Genomic DNA, 27,394 nt, shown 5'->3' with positions numbered 1-27,394 from the left:
AAAAAGTGAATGGGACACCATAGGTCAAAAGGAAAAGAAACAGATAAATGTGAAGGGTATAATTTCTCATGCCTTAATATTTTTGCCACATCCTCCTGGTAATGTTTTATCATGGGCAGTGATCTCAAAAACCAGGGGTAATTTAAAATGAATAATTAGTTGGATCTGGAAGGGAAAAAGGATTTTTGTGATTACTGTTATTCATAGGCTTTTGTCCCCTTTTTGAATTGTAGCACTGCAAAAGCTAAATTTACTTACAAACTCAATTTTCACAGACAAAGATGATTTCCTTTATGTTTGTGCTGGATCTGGGAAAACACAAACAATATGAGAATACCAGCTGTACCACTTTCATCTAACTTTCTTCTGGAAAAATAATTCTTACTCCTTAATTTTGATTTTCTGATTCTTGCACTTTCTCCTCAAATTTGGAGATCAATCTCCATTTAAATTCATGAGAACTAATAAGTTCACTTCTGAACTTACAGTCGAAATATGAATAAATTAACTACTTTTTAAATTGTTTTCATTAGAATGTTGATAACTTTATGCTTAATGCTATTTGTGCCAACTGTTCTGGAGCTGTCCTTCCTTCTTAATTTTTTAGACAATTAATTTTACACACAAAGCAAGGCTAACTGTATCACAGGATTACAAACAGATAAATACATATGACTAAAGCCTAACAGAGAAGATAGAAAAGAGATGGCTGTGCACTCATCCTGTGCACACCCATGGTTTAAAAAAACAGATTGAGATAAGTATCCTTTATAAGATCTTTGAAAGTCAAAGATATCCTTTAAAGAACTGGTGGCATTCAACAAGGAACTCAGTCTCTTTGCCTTTTGTCCATTCTGCTCTCATGACTCACCATGGTCCACAAAGTGGTTAAGGTTAATTCCTTTGCTGAAAGCCTTTAACATGGTATTTATAGAAAGATTCATTTGTAGTCTTGTTTCAAAGAGGTCAGCAGGTGCCATATATTCTTTAGAGGAATTCTGACTCACTTCTCCAGATTGCAAGATACTGCCTTTGTGTACACAGTAAGCATTTTAGGCATCACAAGAATGAATGGCTACATTTTTAAGCTCATCATTCTCAGGAATCTAAAAACGGCTCTTGAAAAATATGTACTATAGAATGGATTACGTTTTGAAAACCCTGATACACAGTGACAGATATAGGTTGTATTCAGAGTACTCATTCATTTAATTTGTCTGGACAGTCCTGGATTTCTCCTGTCCTCCTGTTATAATTATTAATAACTTGCCCTTTTACATTAAAAATAATCTTGCTTTGGATTATAAATGATACGGTCACCTTAACTATGGTATCAGTATTTGGGTATTTATAGTTACATATTTTCTCCAAATCAGTAGGTTTCAATTAATTCCACATATTCGTCTTAAATAAGATTTATCTTGACTTCCACTAAATGTAGGAAGGAGGAAAGGTAAACTGAGCTTACACTTCAGTGTGACTTGAGGAACTATTGCTTTGAAAATGCACTGGTTTCTGGAATACTATTCTGGAACTGGTGCAGTGTAGCTGAAAGATAGCTGTGCAGAGAAAAATTGTAAAAAATTACCCAGACTGCTGACATTTTCAGGGCAACTATACCTAAAACAAAATGAGCTTCAGCATTTCAAAATAGGTATAAAAATAAATTATGCAGAATGTGATTAAGGCCATAATCTCCAGAATAACGTCCCGGGAATTTCACATTTTAAATTTTCAAGAAATACATTTGATATCTTCTTTTACCTACTGACGTCAAAATTTCATTCACATTTTTTACTCAGTCACACATGCGGCTCCAAATTTCCTTTTGAACCTAACAGTCAGTAAGCGTATCAACTATACAAGTATTTTTAACCCAATCTCTTTTTCACATTTTTTTTCAAATGTTAATATAATTTTATTTGTTAACACTTACATTGCACTTACTGGGTACCAGAAGCTTCTGTAAGTGCTGTTACAAATATGGACAAATTTAGTCTTCATAAATCCCTGCAGGATAGGTCCTATTATTATCATGGTTCCCATTTCACTGATGATGAAGCTGAGGACAGGGCAACTAAGTAACTTGCAGATCACACGATGAATATTTCAGGATTTAGACCCAGTCACCTGACTACGGAGTCCATGACCTTAGCCACTATGCTAGGTTTCTTTTTTTCTGTGCTTTTGTTTTACCATTTTAACCATTTTTAAGTGTACAGTAATGTTCATTATGTGCACACTGTTGTACAACAATCTTTGGAACTTTTTCTATCTTGTACAACAGAAAGTTGATATCTCAAACAACTTCACTTTGCCTCCTCCTACTATGCAGAGTACATCATGAGAAACGCTCGGCTGGAAGAAGCACAAGCTAGAATCAAGATTGCCGGGATAAATACCAATAACCTCAGATATGCAGATGACACCACCCTTATGGCAGAAAGTGAAGAGGAACTAAAAAGCTTCTTGATGAAAGTGAAAGAGGAGAGCGAAAAAGTTGACTTAAAGCTCAACATTCAGAAAACAAAGATCATGGCATCCGGTCCCATCACTTCATGGAAAATAGATGGGGAAACAGTGGAAACAGTGTCAGACTTTCTTTTGGGGGGCTCCAAAATCACTGCAGATGGTGATTGCAGCGATGAAATTAAAAGACGCTTACTCCTTGGAAGGAAAGTTATGACCAACCTAGGTAGCATATTCAAAAGCAGAGACGTTACTTTGCCGAATAAGGTCCATCTAGTTAAGGCTATGGTTTTTCCAGTAGTCATGTATGGATGTGAAAGTTGGACTGTGAAGAAGGCAGACTGCCGAAGAATTGATGCTTTCGAACTGTGGTGTTAGAGAAGACTCTTGAGAGTCCCTTGGACTGCAAGGAGATCCAACCAGTCCATTCTGAAGGAGATCAGTCCTGGGTGTTCTTTGGAGGGAATGATGCTAAAGCTGAAACTCCAGTACTTTGGCCACCTCATGCGAAGAGTTGACTCATTGGAAAAGACTTTGATGCTGGGAGGGATTGGGGGCAGGAGGAGAAGGGGACGACCGAGGATGAGATGGCTGGATGGCATCACTGACTCAATGGACGTGAATCTGAGTGAACTCCAGGAGTTGGTGATGGACAGGGAGTGCTGGCGTGCTGCAGTTCATGGGGTCGCAAAGAGTCGGACACAACTGAGCGACTGAACTGAACTGAACCGAACCGTACTCTGGCAATCAACATTCTAGTTTCCATTGTTAAGAGTGTAACTATAGTCGACACCACATAACTGAATTATTTCACTAAGAAACTGTCCTTAAGGTTCATCCACATTGTAGCATGTGTCAGAATTTCATTCTTTTTCTCAGGCTGAACAGTATTCGCTTATAGGTATACATCACGCTTTTTCATTCATCTCTTGATGGACTCTAAGGTTGAGTCTACCTGTTGGCTACTGTAAATACCGTTATGACGAACATGTAGGTATGAAAATGTCTGTTCAAGATGCCAGTGTTTCTCTTGAAGGAATATCTGAGTGGTATGCTCCTTCTTTATCATCCCTTTCAAACAGGCAAAAGACAACTTACACATTATTGAACAAGTAACAGACAGATCAAATGGTTAAGAGAGTTTGCTTCAGATTTAATTCATTTATATATTTATTTAAAGAAATTATTTGTTGAGCAACTACCTCAGGCATGGGGGAAACAGAGGTGAATTTAAAGTATTTCAGAAACACCAGAAATACGTGTTTACTTAATTGCATTTGAGAGAAAATTAGGAGCCTCAAAATTTAAAACATTTAAGTGTCTAAAATCCAGAAACAATTAACATTTTTCTATTAAGATGGCACTTAACTCTAATGTCAAATTTGTGTGCACTGTGTGTTTTAGAGAACTTACATGGACAGGAGGGGGCCTGAGGTGGTGCAGTAGAGTTCTGAGGGCAGAGGCTCCGAAATAAGACAAGCTACACCTAAATCACAGCTTTGTTATGTTTCACTTGGGTAGCCTTGGGAAAACTTACTGACTTCATCTTTTCAATCTATAAAATGGGAATAATCAAATACCTACTTCATAAGATGTCCTGAGGATTGGGGAAAAAATGAGATTTCACAAGATTAGTGGCACATGGTAAGTACCCAATAAATGAAAGTTATTAATATCAATTAAAGTGCTCATACCACAGTCTACTACTTAATTCATCCCAGTTACAGAATAACAAGTACGCTGCTATAGATAATTTCGGAAGCCTAGACTTTGAACTCATTAGCAAGATACCAGAGTACACAAATGTAAATAAACTAAAAGCAATAAAAAGAAAAAATTTCAAGATCTGATTTTCACTTGAGTTATGATTAAAATGGGTGTGTGGAGAGAAGAGGGGTGGTTATTCTAATTCTGGAACAATGGAGTTGGTAGCAAGAAGGCCCTGCCTGGTTATAATTCATTTCTTTAGAATAAGTTTTCTGGCTTTTTTTAGTGCATGTTTGTTGAACTCTTTAACAGAATTAGCATGATTACTTCTTCTAGAATGAAAAGATAATGCCTGGAATTTCTTGTTTGTTTTCTCTCAGGATTCTAACATGTACCTAAAATAATTAAAAGGTCAGTTTCATCCTCATTTTTTATATTTTAATATTTTAATTCTATAACCTCAGATATTGTAGCTAAAATCTCTAAGCACTCTCTTCTGAAAAAACTTTAAAATGTTACTCATTATGTTTCACATGTCACATATGAAATATTTAGGAAGCTTCTCTTGCCTATTTGTTTACAGTTGAGGTTAATTTTCATTTCTGTAGCTGAGCTGTAGTTCAAACATTTAGTTTTATTTTCTATTAGTGAAAAAAACTCAAGAGTAGTGTAAAATTCTTACTTGGTAAAGATTTAGAAAACACATTCCCTATTCTTCATATTTTCATAAAAATTTAGATTAACAACAAAAAGTACTAACTAACAGAATTCTTTTAAATGAGTTATGCTCCAGAGGGAAGTTCATCGTTTAAGTTATTGGCATCCTCAAAGGAGCCAATATTTAAAACAAATGCTATGTAACTCACACTGCACTCACATTGTTCTGACCTTATTTAAAATAATGAACTTTGAGGGGTATGAAATTTTAGTAGGACGCCTTCTGCTCAACTCTAGAAACATGAACTGTGCAAAGAAACAAGCCCTGCAATTTTAGAGTGAGAACTAAATAGACGCCAATGAATAAGACAGTTGAAACTATGCATCATTAGTGGAATTTTTGTGTAGTCCTTCCTTCATTCAGGGAGCAAATTCTGAGAATAACAATTTGGGAATCCATAAATCCTACAGAGTCTTGGTTAAGTGACATTCATTATAAAGAACACCTGGAGGGAAAACCTGAGAATTGAGTCACAGCTAGAAAGATCAGATTACCCGAGCGCTGCTTGTCCTGATTAAGTAAGGCAGCCTAGGAAGAGAATGATCTTTCTCTGCAGTCATTTCAATAGTATTATATTGGGATAAAGTTAGCAGTCTATTTAATACTATGTTGAGTTTCTGTTGCTTGTATATTTCCTCACATATTATTGTGTAATTTTGAGTAATTGATATCATTTATAGTTATAAGTACATTTTGGTTGAATTGCATCATTGACTCAATGGACATGAGTTTGAGCAAACTCTGGGAAATAGTGAAGGACAGGAAAGCCTGGCTTGTTGTAACCCATAGGGCCGCAAAGAGTTGGACACAACTGAGTGACTGAACAACATTTCTCTTACATGGAATCCTTGCTGGAAGTTTATTATGAATTTATTACTTTTCATGCCTATCACTTGAATCTAAACAAAGCTATAAAATTTGAGATGTATTTACATATATGACTGTATATTCATATGCAAACTACTGAATAAAAACTTTTCACTAATCAAGACTTTCATCAGTTTACACAGACAATAAGCAATACTGAAAATAACTTAAAATCAAACTCGTAAACAGAAAGAAAAAAAAACTTCAAGGAATGCTGCTAAACAGTCAATAATCGGGATGAGTTTGTGAATTTGAGGCTTGGAAAACTGCCAGAAAATCACTGAAATGAGAATGTGAATGTGAAAAGGAGTTTTTGGAGAGAGAACCTGGTGTAGGAAGGGGCATTTACACTGGGCAGTCCTACAGCTCCATTAGCTCAGTTCAGGGCCCTCAGTCGTACCCAACTCTGCGACCCCATGGACTGCAGCACAGCACGCCAGGCTTCCCTGTCCATCACCAACTCTGGTGCTTGCTCAAACTCATGTCCACTGAGTCGGTGATGCCATCCAACATTTCATCCTCTGTCGTCCCCTTCTCCACCTGCCCTCAATCTTTCCCAGCATCAGAGTCTTTTCAAATGAGTCAGTTCTTTGCATTGGGTGGCCAAAGTGTTGGAGTTTCAGCTTCAGCATCAGTCCTTCCAGTGAATATGCAGAACTGATTTCTTGTAGGATGGACTGGTTGGATCTCCTTCCTGTCCAGGGGACTCTCAAGACTCTTCTCCAACACCACGGTTCAAAAGCATCAATTCTTCAGCACTCAGCATTCTTTATAGTCCAACTCTCACATCCATACATGACTACTGGAAAAACCACAGCTTTGACTAGACGGACCTTTGTTGGCAAAGTCAAGTCTCTGCTTTTTAATACGCTGTCTAGGTTGGTCATAGCTTTTCTTCTAAGGAGCAAGCACCTCTCAGTTCCCTGGATGCAAGTCACCATCTGCAGTGATTTTAGAGCCCCTCAAGATAAAGTCTCTCACTGTTTCCATTGTTTCCCCATCTATCTGCCATGAAGTGATGGAACCAGATGCCATGATCTTAGTTTTCTGAATGTTGAGTTTTAAGTCAACTTTATCATTCTCTTCTTTCACTTTCATCAAGAGGCTCTTTAGCTCTTCTTTGCTTTCTGCCATAAGTGTGGTGTCATATCTGTATATCTTAGGTTATTGATATTTTTCCTGGCAATCTTGATTCCAGCTCCTACTTCATCCAGGCCATATTGCTCCATAGGCTTGGCAATTTTGAGCACTGTTAGAAATGGCAACCCACTCCAGTATTCTTGCCTGGAGAATCCCAGGGACGGGGGAGCCTGGTGGGCTGCCATCTATGGAGTCGCACAGAGTCGGACACGACTGAAGTGACTTAGCAGCAGCAGCAACAGCTCTAAATATTTTCTATACATTGTCTGACAGAGATTTTGGAGTAAATTCAGTGATCAGACAGTAATATACTATTTAATGAATCAACAAAAATGAAAATGAATACCAAGTTTTATTATACACAGGAAATATTTATTCCATTAATAAATGGAATATAATTTGACAAGAGGAACCAAAGTTTTGGAAAATTCCATGGACAGAGAATCCTAGTGGGGCATATAGTCCATGGGGTCACAAAGAGTCTGACACGACTGAAGTGGCTGAGCATGCACGCACACAGGCACCAAAGGTTTTTAAGGTACACTTATCATTTTACTCAGCAATTATATTTCTAGACATACACAGTAAGGAAAAATTAGTATGTTTTTGTAATTGTGAAGAATTGGAAGTGTTAGTGATCAATAATAAGATATTGTTGGTAATAAGTTACTTCCTTCAAGGTAACATTTTGTGACTATTAAAATAATTTATAGACTTGCCATGTAATACATATTATACAATCATTAAGACACATACCTGTTCAGGATAAATTTTTCAGTGAGGGAAACAGGATAGAGTTTGGTATATATAGTGCTATTCTGAGCGTGTAAAAAATGGGTGTGCACATACATAAGTGCACATGTGCATGCACATCATTTATGTAGAAAAATTATGGACTGTACGCATGCCATCATTTCAACAACGGCTATCTCTGAGGTTCGAGATTATGTCTTTTATTCTATTTGTTCTCTTCTCTTCTTCTTTTTTTTTTGACAGTGGAATTAATCCACTTTGAGAGATTTAGAGACATGAAAGCCTTGCCGACTGAAATCCTGTGTCAGGATATGACTGATGGAGTGTCTGCTGATACCATACAGACCTTACAATCTCAATCCATGACTCAGAGTTGGGGTAAAAGAATTTAATGTGTTTGGAGACACATGTAAGTACCAGGCTGTTTTCAGTGTGTGAAGAAAGATAGCAGAAAAGGACATCAGAATAACTGCAAGATTGCTGAGAGAAATATCAATAACCTCAGATACGCAGATACCATGACCCTTATGGCAGAAAGCGAAGAACTAAAGAGCCTCTTGATGAAAGTGAAAGAGGAGAGTGAAAAAGTTGGCTTAAAACTCAACATTCAGAAAACTAAGATCATGGCATCTGGTCCCATCACTTCATGGCAAATAGATGGAGAAACAACAGAAACGGAGAGATTTTATTTTGGGGGGCTCCAAAATCACTGCAGATGGTGACTGCAGCCATGAAATTAAGACGCTTTGCTCCTTAGAAGAAAAGCTATGACCAACCTAGACAACTTATTAAAGAGCAGAGACATTACTTTGTTAACAAAGGTCCGTCTAGTAAAAGCAGTGGTTTTTCCAGTAGTCATGTATGGATGTTAGAGTTAATTATAAAGAAAGCTGAGCACTGAAGAATTGATGCTTTTGAAATGTGGTGCTGGAGAAGACTCTTGAGAGTTCCTTGGACTGCAAACAGATCCAACCAGTCAATCCTAAAGGAAATCAGTCCTGACAGGACTGATTGGAAGGACTGATGCTGAAGCTGAAACTCCAATACTTTGGCCACCTGATGCGAAGAACCAACTCATTGGAAAAAAAAAAAAAAAACCAACTCTGATTCTGGGAAAGATTGAAGGCGGGAAGAGAAGGGGACAAAAGAGGAAGAGATGGTTGGATGGCATCACCGACTTAATGGACATGAGTTTGACTAGGCTTCGGGAGTTGGTGATGGACAGGGAAGCCTGGTGTGCTGCAGTCCATGTGTCTGCAAAGAGTCAGACATGACTGAGTGACTGAACTGAGCTGAACTGAAGCTTTTATAAATATTTTATCATGTATATTCAACTAACAAGATGCATGGAGAGCTAGGATGGCTTATAAGCTTGCATTTATTATTATAAGCATATGTAGACATATTCTCCCTTTTACTAACCTGTGTTTGCCCCCACCAGAATCAACTGACTGTGCAGGTATTAAGGATTTATCTGGACTGTCCTGACCACCTCTCTCCTTCTAGGTGAACCAAAGAAGGCTGAGTAGTTGTCATATCCTTTAGAGCTACAGGTATTAAAACAAATTGCTTCATAAAATATAAGCTATATGGCAGCAAATTAAGCTACTCAACTAATAAACAACATATGTTGGTAATTTTTACATCTCTCATATCTAGATACAGGTTGTTGAATGAGAGAGACTTCTCTAGAATGTGCTATCTGACATTTTCATCAGCAAACAAGTATATTTCTTGGTTCCTTAAATTTATTTTTTTGTTCTCCTTTCATTTCTTTCCCTTTTTAAAATAAGTGCATTGATAAGTCCTTTCAGACAGTTTGACTCTGAGTGGAAGAGACAGACACAGAAATAAATTATTACAAGGTAATTTCATAGGTGTTCTTGTAGAGACAATGGGAAAAAATGTTAAGACAAGGTTGGCTGAGAAATTTAGAGATCATGTAAAGGGGGGGATGGCAACCTTTGGGAGGAGCTGGGAGGCACAAGACAGTAAGGTGTGTAGCAGAACTGAGTCTGACGTTTGGCCCAAGATGAAAAAAACTGGAGATGTTTTAAATAAAACAAGGACTCTGTATGCCAGTACATTTAAGATTCCCCTCTTAAATATTTTGGTAAATTTCATTAAATCACATAATTTTGCCAAGAAATAAAACCTTCCTTGTAGGAAGGAGAGAGGATATGAACATAATAGGGCTTCTGCTCCTGAATCACACTACCACACACAGTTCCTTCTGGACCTTCTGGATAAGTACTCGACACATAGTAGCCGAGGGGTCTTTCAGTACAAATGTCCCCCAAACCTAAGTTGACAGTCCAAAGCAGAGACACTTTTAAGAGCAAAAAAAAGAGCACCATTAATAATAATACAAAGATTATAAGCACACAATAACTATCCTCACCCTACCGAAATCCAATTATCTGCCAGATAAAGATTCATGCTGAATGACGGTCCTATTTAAAATACAAATTGCCCAGGATGAAGTTTGCTTCATTCATTCACCCTTTGGTGAAAATTAATCAGATTCACACCTCATACAACCAGTAAGAATCTATAATTAATACCTAGAATTTGGACACATAGGATGTGGTAAAGTTTAAAAGTATAAAATATTTGGAGGCAGCAAAGTTCGCAAGCATAGAAAATTCTAGATTTCAAATCTGAACTCCACTTTGCCCAATGAGCATCAGTTCTCTACTCTTAACTTTATTTTAATCTGTAACATGGGATATCTACTCCCAGAGCTGTCATGAAAATTAGACAAAGTAATTCACATAGTCAGTCAAAGAAATGGAACTCAATTAATCCTTTGGGAGAAGATCTATATTGGGTGAAGGATTATAGTTCATATACTACAACCAGGAGAATTAAAACCTAGAGAGCACAACTGTGTGTATAAAAGACCTAAAATAAATGTACAGCTAAACATCAACTGATTAACATGATTAAAGAAAGTGGATGGTGTACACAGAAATTTTTAGCAAAAGCAGAAGAAATTTTAAGTAATTTAGCTAAGAGAAATAAGTGGGAACCTGATTAAAAATTATTCACACAACATATAATGTTATTTGGCTCTACTATTGATTTTATTGAATTAATGGGATCTTAATTATACCCTAAGGATATATTCAAAACACTTAGGGCTCTGATTTCAATATGAGATCTTTTCTAACACAAATAGTGTTCCTTTTCTTTTTTAACATATAAGTACCTTGTTTTGTTTTTTCCTAGATTTCATTCTTTATTTTATCCTTGAAAAATTGATTATGAAATCACCATCAATTTTATACTTTAATTTTTGTCATCATGCCCACCATCTTGAGTCATTAATACAGATTTCTTGGAAAAGAAACACAAATGGTATTTTGGACACAGAGGTTAGTATGAGAAGAGATTTTTAATGACAGAAGGTCATTTTAAGTTGTTCTGAACCCATGCAGTTATTACGTGTTTCTCAAAAGCAATATTTCAAACAACAAATAAGAATTAATGTCCTATCAAAACAATGAATGACAACAGAAATGCTCCCAATGATTCTCAGGAAAGAAAGAAAAAAAGGAGACAATAAAACCAGCAATGGTGAGATTTCACCTGCTGTCTTCTGACTCTTCATCCTGGAGGGAAAAATCAGGTAAACAAAAGCAGAGTGGCCTGGGCAGCCTTGCCAGGCTCACCAGTGTGGTTTAGTTTGAAGTTATTCTACAAACTGAGTGCAACTAAGTGCCAAAATGCACCCCAATCCTCTTTCACTTCTTCCAAATTCTTGCTCACCAAGCACCAGTCCAGGCTATTTTACCTTTCTTAGAAGTAAAAAGTAGGACTTCCTTGGTGGTGCAGTGGACAGGAATCTGCCTGACAATGCAAGGGACATGGGGTCTGATCCCTGGTTGGGTAAGATCCCACATGTCATGGGGAAACTAAGCCCATGTGCCACAACTACTGAGCTTGTGCTCTGGAGCCCACAAGTCACAACTGATGAGCCCACGTGTCACAAGTACTGAAGCCCAGATACCCTAGAACCAGCAAATCATAACTACTGAGCCTGCGTGCTACAGCTCCTGAAGCCTGTGCACCTGGAGTCTATGCTCTGTAACAAGAGAAGCCAATGCAACGAGAAGCTCACAGGGCACAAGCAGAGAGCAGCCCTCACTCTTGCACCTAGAGAAAGCCCTCATGCAGCAACGGAGACCCACCATAGACAGGAGTAAAGCAGTAAACAGAAGGGAAAAGTAGCGTGAGACACTCCACCCAACAGTGGAAACCACACACAGGAGAGCTTGTACACACCCATGTCCATTTAACAGACTGAAGGGCACAGGGGCTGCCTCTGTCCTAATTTAAGCTGTTCACAGAAAGAGTGCCTTGGTTTTTTTTCAATTAGATATTTTACATAAATTATAGAAGCAAGAGGACGATACGAAATAGTCATGGCAATAGAAGGCTGGTACTCGGTTTTCTTGTAACCCATCTGCGACAAGTGGCAATTTGACCTTCCTAATTGTTCAGTAATAGGACAAATTTCTTCACTATGTTGATTCATGTCTTACTGCTGCCTGATTCTATTGCTTCTTGGTGGTTCTATAATTTTGCTAAATGTAGACAGCAGAGTAGAGAGAACGCGTTCATTTGATAGTCACAATGAAGAAGTATTACTTATATTTTTATAAGCTAATTTTATAATTTTAGATTTAACACGCATTATTGACTGACCCTGAAATCAAGCTTCACTGTCAATTAAGAATTCTCAAGGAAACAGTGAGGAATGAGATGTTCTACTAGGTATAAAATGCCAGTACTGTCTAACTTGTAAGTTCCTGTGGGAACTATGTGAAACAGCAATGAATTCAAGTTAGAAAAGAACTTTGGCTGCCATACGGATATAATTGGAGACACCAGTAAGCATCATTTTGATTTACTGGTGAGTGAGTGACATGGGTAACTATTGATTATTACTACTAATTATTGAGAATTCCCGATCAATAGCTTATCATTTTTACTAAATATTTTTCTAGCTATCAGCATAGCTACAGACTATGAAGGTTATTTAATACCTTATTAAGCAAAGAAACAGGTCCATTAATATAACGATGTTGGAAATTGTTAACACTTTAGAAGTATTCTTAAGAAGATAAGAAAAATCAAAACATCACACTTTCCCTTTAATTACACTTTTCACAACCTATCCTGATGTTGATCTGTTTCTTGTTTCCCCAATTTTATGGTTGCATTTCTAATCCTCTCTTCATTCTTTGTGTGAATGCTAATTGAGCACACAGTTCATACCAGACAGTTTTCCATACATTCTGAACTTAGAAATTAATAAGGCTTGCCATTTTCTTTGAATGAGCTCAAAATTAACAACAACATATAACGACACGTAGTACACTCCGGGTGCTACACTGGAGTTGAGAACCAAGGGAAGGGAGAGTTGCAGTGGTTCAGGAATAAACAGTGGAGGCATCAGAAGACTTGTTTTGATCTGCCTTTGGAAAGATGATAATGGTTTCTTCAGGGTGAGAAGCTGAGGGAAAGACAATCTAATCATTGGGACTTTGTTTATTATAGATAAAGGAAGACTTCTGAAGGGTGAACAAAGCTGTGGTGACATAAAAGGGCATGGCTTCTTTGAGAAACTCTTGAGCAGTGAAGTATTATGGGAACATAAGATTTATAAGAAAAACAAAGTTGCCAAGATTCAATTAATTGATACTTATCAAGCACAGTTTATGGGCAAGAAATCATACTAGGAATAATGCCATGTACTTTGTTCTGTATAAAACAATCAATCAGCCTAACAAAGTAGATGTTATTTTCAAATATACAACAGAAAAGAATATTGAGGCACCAAGAAGGTAATCTTGATTGAGTTTACCTAGAAACTGTCAGAACTGGGAATCCACCTAGTTCTCTAAACACACTCTACTTAAAAACCCAAGTGAGTTAAACTCTGAAGGCACCAAGTATTAAAGAGTCCAGAACTTTATTTGTGAGAGTTTTAAGGAGATAAGATAGCTTTTAAAGCCAAAGTATGACCTGAGTACATTGAGCAGAAAATATGAGAAAGTTTTTAAAAGCTTGGGCATCATCACTTAAGTGTGACTTGCTAAGTTCATCTCTATGGGGTGTAGGGTTCTCCTAAGGATAATAAGAGCATGTATCTTACAGGATTGTTGTATTCATTATTTAGTATATGAAATTCATTTACAGGGATGCCTGACTCTGATAATTATCACTGTTTATTTCAGAAATAGCTCTCTGCTGGTATAGTGGAGAGTGAATTTCAAAGGGAGAGAAAAGTCTGTTCTCCTCCAGAAGGATGAAGAGGGCTTCAACAGGGCACTTGGCACTGATGGGAATGTAGGGTTGCCATTAGGAAATGTTACAAACGTAAATAGTGGAAGGAATTAGTGAACAGTTGGTTTAGGGAGAAGAGAGAGAAGAAACAACAGAAAATGACCCTGAGGTTTCTAGATTAGATGGCCAAATGAATGCTGATGTCTTAACATCTCATACTCCAAACCGCTACTTTCCTATGAATCAATTATTCTAGGACTCTCTCTGCCACTGACTGCTAGTAATTGATTTAGTGACTATTTATAGCCAAAAAATAAAAATGAAAACAACACTGGAAGCCAATAGAAGCCAGAGAAATTAGTTCCTTCCACTAAATCTAGCATATGCCTACAGCCCTAAACTGACCCTGTTCTCAAGCCCCTTGGGTGAAAAAGTAACTGAGCAGTTATTTCTCAGGCTGGCAGACAATTCAGCTTCTTTCCAGCACCAAACCTGCTTAGAGGTGAACAGTGCACACCCAAATTTTTAGGATATTTTGTTTTCACTTGGAAAATGAAGTAAAGTTTTCAGACTATGAGGAGGAACGTTGAGAAATCTTATTTTATCAACAAATACAACTGATCAAATCTAAACTCTACAAAATAACTACTGCTAAGCCACTTCAGTCGTGTCCGACTCTGTGTGACCCCATAGATGGTAGCCCACCAGGCTCCCCTGTCCCTGGGATTCTCCAGGCAAGAACACTGGAGCGGGTTGCCATTTCCTTCCTCAATGCATGAAAGTGAAAAGTGAAAGTGAAGTCGCTCAGTCGTGTCCGACTCTTAGCGACCCCATGGACTGCAGCCTACCAGGCTCCTCGGTCCATGGGATTTTCCAGGCAAGAGTACTGGAGTGGGGGGCCATCGCCTTCTCCTTCTACTCCTCCTTCTACTAGAGTCTCCTTCTACTAGAGTCTATGAAATATACTCTTTGCAACCCCAGGGACTTTAGCTATCTATAGAATTCCCTAAGCAAGAATACTGGACTGGGTAGCCATTCCCTTCTCCAGGAGATCTTCCCAAGCCAGGGATTAAACCGGGGTCTTCTGCATTGCAGGCAGATTCTTTACCATCTGGGCCACTAGGCAAGCCCAATGAAATTTAGATATGTAAAAGAAAATGTAGTTTATGTTACTCTTGTTACTAAATACTATTGGACAGAACAGAAAAATGTACAAACTGAAAATTTAAATGAACACCAAAACAAATTCTAGGCAAGATGCTCCCTGGCAAACTTTCCTGTTGCCTGAATTGCACACACACAAAATATGCTTCAATTTTTCTCTCAAAACTACCATCTTTATCTCTACTACACAATTCAGGAATTAAGAGATCTGAATATTGGCATGCAATATAACTTTATAAAGCTATTATAAAATTTATTTTGAGATATTAAAATTTTAACTAAACTTCATTGCTTCCTTAATAAGTCTGTATCATGCACAAATAAAAAATAAGAGGAAATATACAAGTTTATTTTAGCTTTGAGGAATAAAGAAAGAATGGTAATTAACCCTAAGTTTTTTTCTTCATTAATATAAAAGCTTCTTCATTTTGTAGTCTATGTAGTATTTTTTCTTTAAAAATAATTTCAAGAAAACATCTTGGGATTTCGAAGATAGAAATGAACTTTAGTCACCCTATGATAAAAACATCCTGAAAGTAGAGATAAGGTTGGATAATCCTTCGCATCTCCTCCTAGTATTTCTCAGGTGCCTGGAGAGAGGTGGCACTCAGTGTTCGTCTTCAGTTTTACTCCTAACAACACAGCATTTTCCATAAGGTCTTTTCAAAGAATTCTTAGAGATGGTAGATTCAGTGTTACCAAACCAAAACCTTCTTGAGTTGATTTGAATCAAATGATACCTCTGGAACTTGATATGACTGGGCTTCCCTGGTGGCTCAGACAGTAAAGAATTTGCCTGCAGCGCAGGAGATGGGAGTTTGATCCCTGGGTCAGGAAGATCCCCTGAAGAAGGAAATGGCTACCCACTACAGTATTCTTGCTTGGAGAATTTCAGGGGTAGAGGAGCCTGGCGGGGTACAGTCCATAGGGTAACAAAAAGTCAGACATGACTGAGCAACTTTCACACTTTTCACAACATGACTAGCGCCCTGTCTGTATCTGGTCCCCATGTACATCAGGAAAAGACTTCCCTCAGCCCTTTCTCATCATTTAGTCCTTTAGAAGCAATACAAAGAAAGGGGCATTTCTGATTTGCTAACAACAACAACAACAACAACAACAACAACACTATGTCTGAAAGTATAGTGGCAAAAATACAGAAATGCTCTAATCTCTAAAAATAATGCATTTTAAGTCCTGTTTTTCTCCCGAGGTAAGACCTTTACTTCTTTTGGAGAAATCTGATCTTTCCAAATGTTTAGAGTGGCTTGATAATTTAAGGTAAAAATTACATATGTAGATCTGATGGAAATGGTTTAGCACTTAAACTAGCCAGCTCTGTTCCATGACACACTCCAATCCAGATGAGCAATAACTTAAAGTATGACCAACTAAATTGTTCTTCTGTTACCTTACCACTAACATCATCTCCAAACTATGAGTGGGTTAATAATTGAAGTGTTTGCTATTTCTCAATCACTTTTGCTAAAAAGGTATTTTTAAAATGCACATATTATGCTATTAAAATACATGCTTGTCCTTATATAAGCTTCAGCATAATTATAGTTTTGTATAATTAGAGTTTTATGTCAAAAGATTTACAGCTTTATCACCTCAAGCAATATTTCACAGCTGCCAAGAATGATTTATGCAATAATGACTTACGCTGTAAAATAGAATCCTCAAAGGAAGGGCTGTCAAATATTCCTACTGCAAATAACCAGGTTTATAAAAACTGATATTCTAGTAAACAGCAAGCCCAGTTGTACCTGGTTAAAAAAAAAAAAATCGCTGGAAGGAGTATGGTAGGAAGCACTGCTTCACAATGGTGACCATGTGGCTCACATACACTTAATCAACGTGAACTCATCCCGCAGATCAAAAGTTTAAACTACTTATGAGCCTCTGGGCCACTGTGGGAAACAATCTTTCAGAAATAAGGCTATGCTCATATATTTGCTACTCCAATGTGAGTGAATGGAAAAAGTGGAAAACAGCGTATCTCAACTTTTTGTTCAATTTGCTCATTGTGCACACGGCATCACAATTCATATCCCAGTGAAGTGCTAAACAAAGAATCAGTAAAGGAGGCATTTGCCATGTACACTTAAGAAACCAAGAACCTGTCACAAGTAAATGACCTCAATAATAAAGATTTAGGGAAACTTTTGGAAACAAACCAATGAAAACGTTAGTGCTTGTCCTTCCCTGCTTTTATAAATGTAGAGCTGGATGGCAGGTCTCTAAGAGACGAGACTTTCAAATCATTTGAACTTCACAAGCTCTAACGGATTTTTCAGTTGCCATGTGAATAAAACCAATACACTCAGAAGATTCTATTCAAGGCAGTTGTATTAGTAGCAAAAACACAAGTTGATTACATTCAGAGAAATTAAGTCTGTCTGTGTCTTCTCAATTTACAAAGGTCATTCAAATTAATATTTTTCTTTGGGGAAAAAAAAAAAAGCTTGGCCCATCACCTCACGTTCCCCAAATCAAAAAAAAAAAAAGCAAAATAGGCAGCATTTGTCATTGATTCTAAAGATACTCAAGTCCTTGTAGACTGAGTCACATGTGAAAATGAAGCCAACAGAATCAAAATTATCAACAAAAGTTGATATTTATATGTCTAAACAAGCTTCCAAATAAAGACTCCTTGTCTAAAACAAGATTTTAATTCATTATAACCAAGCAATCACTGATAGAAAGATTTGCCTTAGTCAATGTACCAGCATCTTCACTGTAGACATTTTTATATCCATGTTTGTGATTCCACATTAAAATGTTTTTAAAAATTGTTTTGAGACCATTTTACACAGTCACATTGTACAAAATAAACTAGGCTTCAAAACATTACCACTTACTTACAGCTTAATAAGTAACACCTTTTCTATCTGAAAATATAATTTGAAAATTATAGTTATCTAAGTGAACTATATAGTCCATATTAATTATATACTTAAATTCTATAAGCTGAAAAAAATTCTGAACTGTACCAGAAAATATTATGACCAATACACTGTATAGTAACCACAATACAGACAGTGAGGACATCATGAAAGATATTCATAAGGGCAAAATATCAAGACATTCAAATTATTCCAAAAGTCCAAACTGTTGGCATCACATACACACACAAAGAAGATGAGCTGCATTTGGGTAGTGAGAGCTTTCGTCCAAGAAATGCTTTCAAGACAACAGGGCAACTGGGCTATTTCTAGCATGCCAACCCTCCTGATTAAAAAGTAGTGGAGAAATGAGAACTTTAAAAGACTCTATTTGATTGATAATGATATAACTGGTTTCATTCCAGATTAATCCAAAGTTATACAGACCTGTTCCAGTCATACTTTGTTACTCATACCCATTCAAACTGATGTTAAGGATAATCTAGTAGTTTAATAATTGTATGTTTCTATCATGAAATATTTAATTATAAGAAAATAGGAGGAAGAGCTAAACCTTTTCCCTGTTAGAATGCATCTTACCAAATGATGAGTCATTATAACACATCACTCATTTATAAACTTTAAGAGTTACCTAAATATTTGATTAGATAACCCTCTGCCTCACTGATTTCTAACAATAGAATTTAAAAAATGATAATGCAATATCAACAAATCTTATACCATTCATTTTTAATCTATTTGCCTTTAAGCTTCAAATTGTCAGATATCATTGTGTATACATGAGAAAGTATATACTTCAAATGGGTATATCTGAATACTTATACACATAAGTTCATATATATATATAATATATTTAAAGAATGCATGCCCACTAAATGTGTACTTCTTGGAGAACTATTAGAGGTGTAATGTACTTAGGCTCCCAAAGCAATCCTAAAAGGAGAAGTGCCCTTGAAGTGGAGGTATGACCTTAAGTTTCAGGTGCCAGTTTTGCTGCAGCTGTAAAAATGAATACCAATAATTCTACATATCATAGTTCCTTTTCTCCATTTCTTATTTTAGAATAAATCTTGAACACATGAATAGACTGTTATTTGAATATACATAGGTTTACTAGACCAGTTTTATAAGTTCCTATGTCATCATTAATCTTGCATAAAAAGCATCAAAAAAAACCAAAAGGTGTTGCCTATCAAATAAAGCTGAAGAGCCAAGAAATATCTGTAACTATAACAGTTTTAAAATCAGATAGGCATTTTTCTGTAAGACTTTGCTTTGCCTGTAAGTCCCTAGTTGAAATAAAACTCTGTATTTCTCTCCAACCAAATGCATATCAACACAACCAGTAAATTACTAGCCTTTATCCCTTAGGAAACAGTGAGATTGATTTATGGCATTTTGTCTTCAGTGACATTAAATCACTGCACTTTTGAAGAGTACAGAATACTCATTCAAAAAAGAAATTGTACCTACTATCCACTGAGGAGAGTCTCCACATTCCTTGATTTCTGCAACACTATAAACAAATCATGTATCTTCAACTGACTCTTTGGGGTTTTCCTGCCTATGAACTTTCAGTAATCAACTGTTAAAATTTCATCAATGGAATAAAACACAAGGAATCCTAAATAGATCAACTTTACCATTTTTGTGGTAGTAGGTGACCTCCACTTTCCTCTCCTCTGACCCCAGCAATGCCTGGGCAATTTGAGCAACATCATGCCTCTTGGTCTCGGGCCCATGGAGAAAGTCACAGGTGCACGGCTTTTGCATGACATCTGGCCTGGAGAAACCAGTCATCTCACAGAACCCATCGTTGCAGTAGATGATGGCACAGTTCTGCACTCTGGCATTTGCAATGATAAATTTTTTATCTGTAATAAGAAGAGAGTATGGTATCATTTACAAAGCTTCCTCAAGATTCTTATAAACAGTGAAACAGTTTGTTTCATAACAGGAAATCTGAAATGCAGGTACTTCCCAAATCACTAACTGCCTGGACAGAGACACCCTAAAACTAAAATGAATGGTCCCCTGAGTAGTTTTAACAAAAAGTACTAACAAGCTTTTCTTCAAATTTGAAGAGTATCATTTCCCAAATAGTTTAGTTCTCAAGCCCTATAACTCTCTTTGGTCCTAATGAGCAGTCAGACAAGCAGCTGGCACACTGATATTTCCAGAATGCCATTTAATTGTAAGGTAAATATTTTCAAAGCCCAAACACTGAAGCATCCTGTAGCTGTCAGGTTCCTCACTTCAACCTTGGCCCGCAGAGTACAACTTTCTTAAAGTAGTTATTATTCCTGGGTTTGGCTTTTCTCTAGCTCTCTAAGGCATATGACACACATCATGTTAAAAATAACAAATCCTGAAACTACTAGCAATGAAACTGTTTCACATTAATTAGCAGTTCAATAATGCAAAAGTTCACCTTTTCATAATACATATTACCCAGAAGACAAAAATATTTACACACACACAGTAAATATCATGTTAACTACCTTTTCACTTTTACTTTGGGTGACCTCACAGTTTTGTGTAGTAGTAGGGACTTTAATACAAAGAGCTTCTTAATATTGATCATAGATTATATTTACTATTCCCAAATAAAATATGAAGCAAGATATACAAGTTTCTTTTGAACACAAGGTACTATATCCTCCCGCCACCAAATGCAGCACCAAAATAACTGCACAATGTGCAAAATTAAATGTGTGTTAATGGAGTTTAAAGGAAACGTCAGATATAAATTAACTAGTGTAGGATCTAAAATCAATATTTTTATATAGCAATAATTTATTCCCTATAATTAGTACACACGAGAATACTAAATTTCTCTGCATTCAGTCTTTGTGGGATTTACTTATTACAGTTTAATTTTTAAATTTTCAGTGGAAATTTAAGGGGGTAATAAAGGGACACAAATATTCTTAAAATAATGAACTGTTTGCCTTGGGAATCAACATGGATCAGACACTGCTTTCCCCAAATTCTCCTGCTTGGGATTTGCATTGATTCAATGCAAAGTTTAGCTTCTATAAACTAGCAGCAAGCAAGCATCCCTGTCACACCACAGCCTTGCAATTTAACCGAAGTAAAATACAGCTTGCATAGACATTTACATCGCTGCTACCATTTACATTCTCTCGTTCCAATAGTGAGCTCTGCCCTGCTCCTGACTTTCAAAAAGTCTACAATAAAACAGCCACGAAATATAAACCCATTACACTAGTACGTTCCCTTTAAGATAGTAGAAGAGTAGGACATTAAGTAGCAAGGCAGATAATGGAGCAGTGGGAGAGGAGGATCAAATTGCCTCCTATAATGGAGACCGTAATCTAAAATGTAAATCAAAATTAATATCATGGGGAGAACACTTGCGCTGCCATTTGAACCTCCTGGCTCCGTTTCACAGTCTCTGAACTTGACGGAGCCCCGAGTCTCCTCAGCTTGGAAGCGGCAGACGCCAAGTGCACTATCAAAGCGAAAAGCGAGGGAGAGAGAAGAGAACAAACGAACTTACTTTGCCCTTCAAATTTCCGTATGATGGTCCCCAAAAATGTGTTTTGTGGTGCCACGTGCCCCCTGCGAACAGGCATGTTGACCCCGGTCTTCCGAGGAGCGCTCCCCGCGAGCTCTGGAGTTCTCCCGGGATCTCTCCTCGGCTAGAGCCCAGGCCAGCGCGCGAGCCGCTCTTTGTGGCAGAGCATCCTCTTTTGAAACCAGAAATCTCTTCCCATTAGCACCACTTCTAGACACCCGCTTTCCCTACCGGAGTCCAATCCATTCCCCTCACCTTCTGGAGGGGACCTCGCACCGGACTGCCGCGGGTGAGAGGGTTTGGGGGTGGGGAGAGGGAAGGAGGCGGGGTGAGGGGAGGTGGCGGAGGAGGGAAGGAAGGAGGGAGCGGAGGGGGTGGGGATGGGGAGGGGGCGGGGAGTCACAAGGGCAATCGATCTGTTTCTCTTCTCCCAAACAGCGTCAATTTCCCAGTGCAAATGGGCTTAACCTGGCGGTTGCCCAGAGCTGTAAGGATAGCTGGGGCGGGGAGTTGGGGGGAGTGGGAGGTAGAGGAAGACGGGGGTTGGGATGAGAGACTTGTGCAGCTTTTGCAGGAAGGGGAGAAAGAAAAGGAGGCTGGGGGTTGGGGGGGGGTGATGGTTGACGTTTCTATCCCCGCCCTCTCCCCCTACACACACACACACACACACACACACACACACACACACACACGCTCCCTTTATCCCGGCAGCTTGGGCGCCGCCACAGCTCGGATTACTCAAGCGTGCTTTAGCGGAAGCCAGCCAAGAAATCTCCAAAACTCAGTGACAAACAGCTATACTGGGAAGGTGATCTCTGAGGCCATCAGCCACAGGGCCCCATCCCTGAGCTCCTCACGCCGCAGTAGCTAAAACACCCTTAGCTATAAAGAAAAGACAGGTGGGAAAAAACAGTTCCTGGGTGAAGCTTTGGTGGCTCTAAGCTTTGGTGGCTCAGGAGGTTGAAGACTGGGGATGAGCCACTTAAAGGTGCAGCTTTCGCCTCAGGGAGCAGCTCGGATCCCTGGGCTCGGCGGCGGAGGTGGGCGCTGAAGCCTACGCTGAATTGGCACTCCTGTCCCAACCCCGCGCTGAGCCGCGCCTCCGAAAGACTGGAGGCTGCTGACTCCGCCGCTGAGCATGCTCAGTTTCACTGCTTGAGCCCCTGAGGAGTTACAAGACTTGGGGTTGATTAGGTCTCTCAGAGGTTGCGAGAAAGATGGGAAAGCCAAAGACTGCAAGCAACTGGTACAAATCAAGGAAAGAGTTTGAAATGGGTGAGGCTGGGCAAGAGGGGGAAAGAACAAAAGGTGGGTGGGGCTAAGAGTTACCAGCCTTGTTGTGACCTCCCGTGCCACTCATCTCCTGAACACACTAGGCACACCATTCTGCTCTCTTATACCATGTCTAAGAAATCATCTCGTATAGGATAGGAAAGGGTTCAGGGGAGAGACTAGTCCTCTGTGTTCTGATTTTCAGAGCCTGCTAACTCGGGAATCCCGTGGTATACATACACTTCTGTCCAAATAGTCCTGGAGATTTGAGAAATCATGTGACAAGCCATGCCAGGGGTTGGTGTTTTCTAAGTTGTTTTTCTATTTTTTCTTGCTTCCTTCCCTTTCCTTTAACCTAACAGTCAGTCCTCTCCACGCCCCTTTCTCTTAATGGAATTTGCCACCACTACTGAACTAGAACACTGACAAACCTCTTGTTTCTACTGATGATAAAGTCCTATCAAAATACCTAGTTGTATAATAGAGCTTTGGGTGTTCGTGCAGTCCGTTAGCCTGCTCTGCTGTGCCTTGAATAACTCGAGTTCTTTTTTTTTTTTTTTTCAGTTCCAACGTTAAAGCCTGAAGTGGAAAAAAAAATGAGAATGGAACTGCATAGGGCTGAGAAGGAGGGTTAAATTAGGAGGGTGATCGTGTGGATTGCAATAAATAAAGAGGAAACAGAACTTTTCATTTCTGCTCCAGGAAACACGAGCCAAGAAAAAAAAAACAATTATCAATCTTTCATATCAAAGTAACTAAAATAAATCAGAGACATTTGCCTGGGAATGTTGTATTTTCCAGTTAATTAGCTTTACTTAAAAAAGAAAACAAAAAACATAAAACACTCTGTGACAACCCTTAGGCTCTTATGGTAACTTGAGCTTTCTTGAATCCGTAAAGTTCCCTCGCTCGGAATATAAATAGGCACGCTCCTCCTATGTATGGCTTTATTTTCTCCCGGTTTTCAGTAAAAGCAGATCTGATCGCTAGCTGCAGCAGAGCTTATGAAACGACGAGTTCCTCTCCCAGGTACTAAACGTGGGGGAGCTATCCATGGTGCTGACGCTGACTCTGCCATTAGCAACTGCACTCTGGACGACACTCAGCCACAGACAACAGAACTGCAAACTCAGGCGAGTGTCCCTGATATATTCAAATACCTTACTTGTCTTCACTGAATGTCCACAGAAACACAGAACGCTATTAGCTGCCCATTTCTAAAACACCTTCTTTTTCTAATTAGCTTCTTAGTGAAACCCAAGCTCAAATGTATTCCTCCCAAAATGCATCAAGGGCTCCAGAAATAAATGAGTACACCATACATTGTGTGCACTGCAGTTAAAGTTTCATGTACACTATAAAGGCATAGTAACATAACATTAAGTTAGAGCAAGGTTGTGTGGTAAATATATTTTTCAAATTGCATGTAAATTCAGTGAATGAATATTGCTTTAGAGGGAAATGGGCATTTCCAAATGCAGTTTAAACACATTTTTCTGTCATATGACAAAATGTATTGGCATGAAAAAGATAACAGTGAACAATGTCTCTAGTTATGAGTCTGATACAAACTTTCACAGATTACTAAGTGTGGAAACTCTTGAAATTCTACCTTTAAGGTGGAAAAGTGGCTTCTTCAAGAGAAAACCTGACTCTCTGTTTCCCAGAGCATTCTTTCTTACTCTACAAACTTTAGTGTGGTCTCTGTTCATTCATTCTGGATAATTAAACATATGATGGTTAAAGTTTCATTGTCTGTGTTCATATGAGCAATCACTGTGGGCTTCACATTTTTTTCCAACCCCATTTAGTTCTAAGATTAGTTCTATTAAGGATTCAGTGTAAGATCATAGGACATTCTATAATCTATGTATTGTAATTGATTGATCTGAGCAGAAGATTAAAGGCATCCTGTTTCAAATTACCCCAGTAATTGTGTTCATGCATTATACATTGGTACAGTGGAGACAAGTACATCAATCTATATTCAGCCAATAATAGAATCAAATAGAAGATGGCAATCATGGCTGCTCACTGGCTGGAAAATCACCCCTCCCTTCATCCCCACCCTCTACAAAAATGAACTTTAGATTCATTTTTGTGTTGAAGCCAGGTTTCATAGCATTTTAGCAATTTGGAATCATTTTTGGAAGTCTGCGTATTGAACAAAGCACATATGTTCTACCATTGAAATCCTATCAAATGCACAGCTTAACGCTGAATGCAGTATACTTATGGGCAAGGATATAGAACAAATTCTGATGTATTCTTAAAATTACTTATCTCTGTTACTTTAAGTAGTTTAGGATTTACAGTATTTTAAAACTTTAACAATGCCTACCACATAGTAAGTACTCCACATATTTCATGCATACAAAATTATGCAAGCCCACAGAATTAATGCAGCCCTGCCTAAGAATCCTACTTTAGAAATTATTTAAGTATCATACATTAATGCTTGAATCTTTAAACTAATAAGCCAGTAATAATTATGGGCTACTTAAGTGGCATCCTTAAACTGACAGAGAAAGAAATCATTTCAAGATCAAATAAACAGTATAATTTGCTTCATATTTTTCAATAATGTAGAATATAAATCAATGAAAGTAATGTGAAGTTTTTTTCAGTTTAGCAAAAATAGTTTAATGATCTGATGACCACAATGCAACATTATAAATGCTATTTTAATGAGGCCTTCTATGGGAATCCTGGGTATTATCTTAGTAACTGGGTCACATTAAACCTAAGAAACATCTGACTTTATAGTTACAAGTTGGGCAAATTTTAACTTGTATTATCATATGTAGCTCTACAATATCTTAATAGGCAGAAATTTTGAGATCATTAATTAAAACAGCAATACTTCTCTGCAGTATGAATTAGTAAAGAAGGCAGGAAAAAAACTGAGCTCTAACTTGAAACTGTCATTTACAGCAGAAACCAACGAAAATAGTGACACTCATAGCTTCATTTCTATAATCAGTATAATCCCAACTTTCTGTTTTGTGTAAGGAATAACTAGAAAAATAGATATAAAATGCTTAGTATAAACTCTGACAGGTGATGAACATTTAAATAACAGCTGTTTGACAATCTAAAATTAGTGAATTAATAATATTTACATTAACATATGGGATTTAACTAATTTATACTAAGGCTGTGCTAGGGGTGTGGGGGGGGCACGAAAAATTAAGAATGGAGTAGGTGAATTATACTCATACTCATTCACCTAAGTGATTTGGATTGATACCAGTGACTGTTCCTAATATACTAACGTAAACATATTTCGTTAGAAAATTGGATATTGCTTCAGAAAATTTAGATGCTTTTTTGATAATGTTTTATATATTACTTTTAATTCAAATGTCTACTATTAATTTCACCTGAGATAATTTTGTGATAACATACTCTATATTACAGGTTTTATCCAAATGGCTAATATTTTGGCTCATCTTATTGATTACTTGTAAGCCTTACTATAAGTTTAGATGTCTTCTCTGTGAGGAATAATGTGTTGGTAGATAGTTCCCTAAAACAGGCCACCTATATCTGCAAAAAGAATTTTTTTCTATGTGCAGTATTAAGGCATTCATCAATAACTGATGTAGAAAATAGCTAGTGACTCAACTGAGCTCTTTCAATTTATGAAAAAATAAAATATACCTAGAAATTTGTTGAAAAGATAAGTATATATATTTGGAGATTTGATGAGGTATTTGGTAAGATTGTTTCAAAGAATAATTTCTTTACTCAAATTAATAAATAATTTAACACATTGGTTTAAAAATGGGCCAGTTGTTATACATTACAGCTTTTTAAAGACTAAGATAGTATATGAAATTTCTTTTATATCAATAGACCTTTAAATCATTTCTTAGTTGACAAGTGCACTAGTATCATTATCTAGATTATTTATTATTTTCATTAAACCTAATTTTAATTGATCCTTTATCTTGCAGAAATATTTTTCCTTAGAGTTACACTAAGTTAGATTGCCTTTTTTTTTTCTGGAAGAAGTTTGCTTTAGTTATTTTTAAAAATTGTCTCTATATCTGTGGACATATTTATTCTACCATGCAAATTCTATAATGTTACAGCAAACTTTGAGAGATGGTGAGGAACAGGGAAGCCTGGAGTGCTGCAGTCCATAGGGTCACAAAGAGTCAGAAATGACTGGGCAAATGAACACAAAATAGCAAATCTATACACTAGGAATTAACTTTTTCCTAAACTTAAATAATGTGAAAGCTGCCATTTGGGCTTTCCTATCTATTCATGACAAGAGTACTGGAATCAGGTGTAACTTCTCACTTGTAACAGCTATATAATTGGACAAAATGTAGAAAACAACACTGTTCATACACTGGACAACAAGAAGTGCAAGAGACTGCTCCCTGAAAGAAGAGCCAAAACAAGGTAAGCTCTGTCACCCTGGCTTACCATCTAAGAATTTCCAGATCACAGCAGATGAAGTAGGAACCCTATCAGAGCTCAATGAACTAAATTGAGGAAGCAAATTTTGGAGTTCAGGGAAATCAATGCAACTTGAATTTGCAGAAC

General features: G+C 37.6%; 1 protein-coding gene across 1 annotated transcript in view; it reads right to left on the bottom strand.

Moving 5' to 3' along the window:
- The window catches only part of KCNH7 (potassium voltage-gated channel subfamily H member 7), a 531,172-nt gene extending 509,323 nt beyond the window's left edge, over positions 1–21,849 (bottom strand). Inside the window, exons 1-2 of the mRNA XM_069574330.1 lie at positions 21,545–21,849; positions 19,665–19,895 (exon numbers count right to left, since the gene is read on the bottom strand). Of these exons, the coding sequence (XP_069430431.1) occupies positions 19,665–19,895; positions 21,545–21,620 (307 nt within the window). The 5' untranslated portion in view covers positions 21,621–21,849. The remainder of the gene's footprint in view (positions 1–19,664; positions 19,896–21,544) is intronic.
- Between the last annotated feature and the right edge of the window lie 5,545 nt (positions 21,850–27,394).

Source organism: Ovis canadensis, chromosome 2, assembly GCF_042477335.2.
Source record: "Ovis canadensis isolate MfBH-ARS-UI-01 breed Bighorn chromosome 2, ARS-UI_OviCan_v2, whole genome shotgun sequence".
Classification (NCBI taxonomy): domain Eukaryota; kingdom Metazoa; phylum Chordata; class Mammalia; order Artiodactyla; family Bovidae; genus Ovis; species Ovis canadensis.
This window is presented reverse-complemented; position numbering and strand designations above follow the sequence as displayed.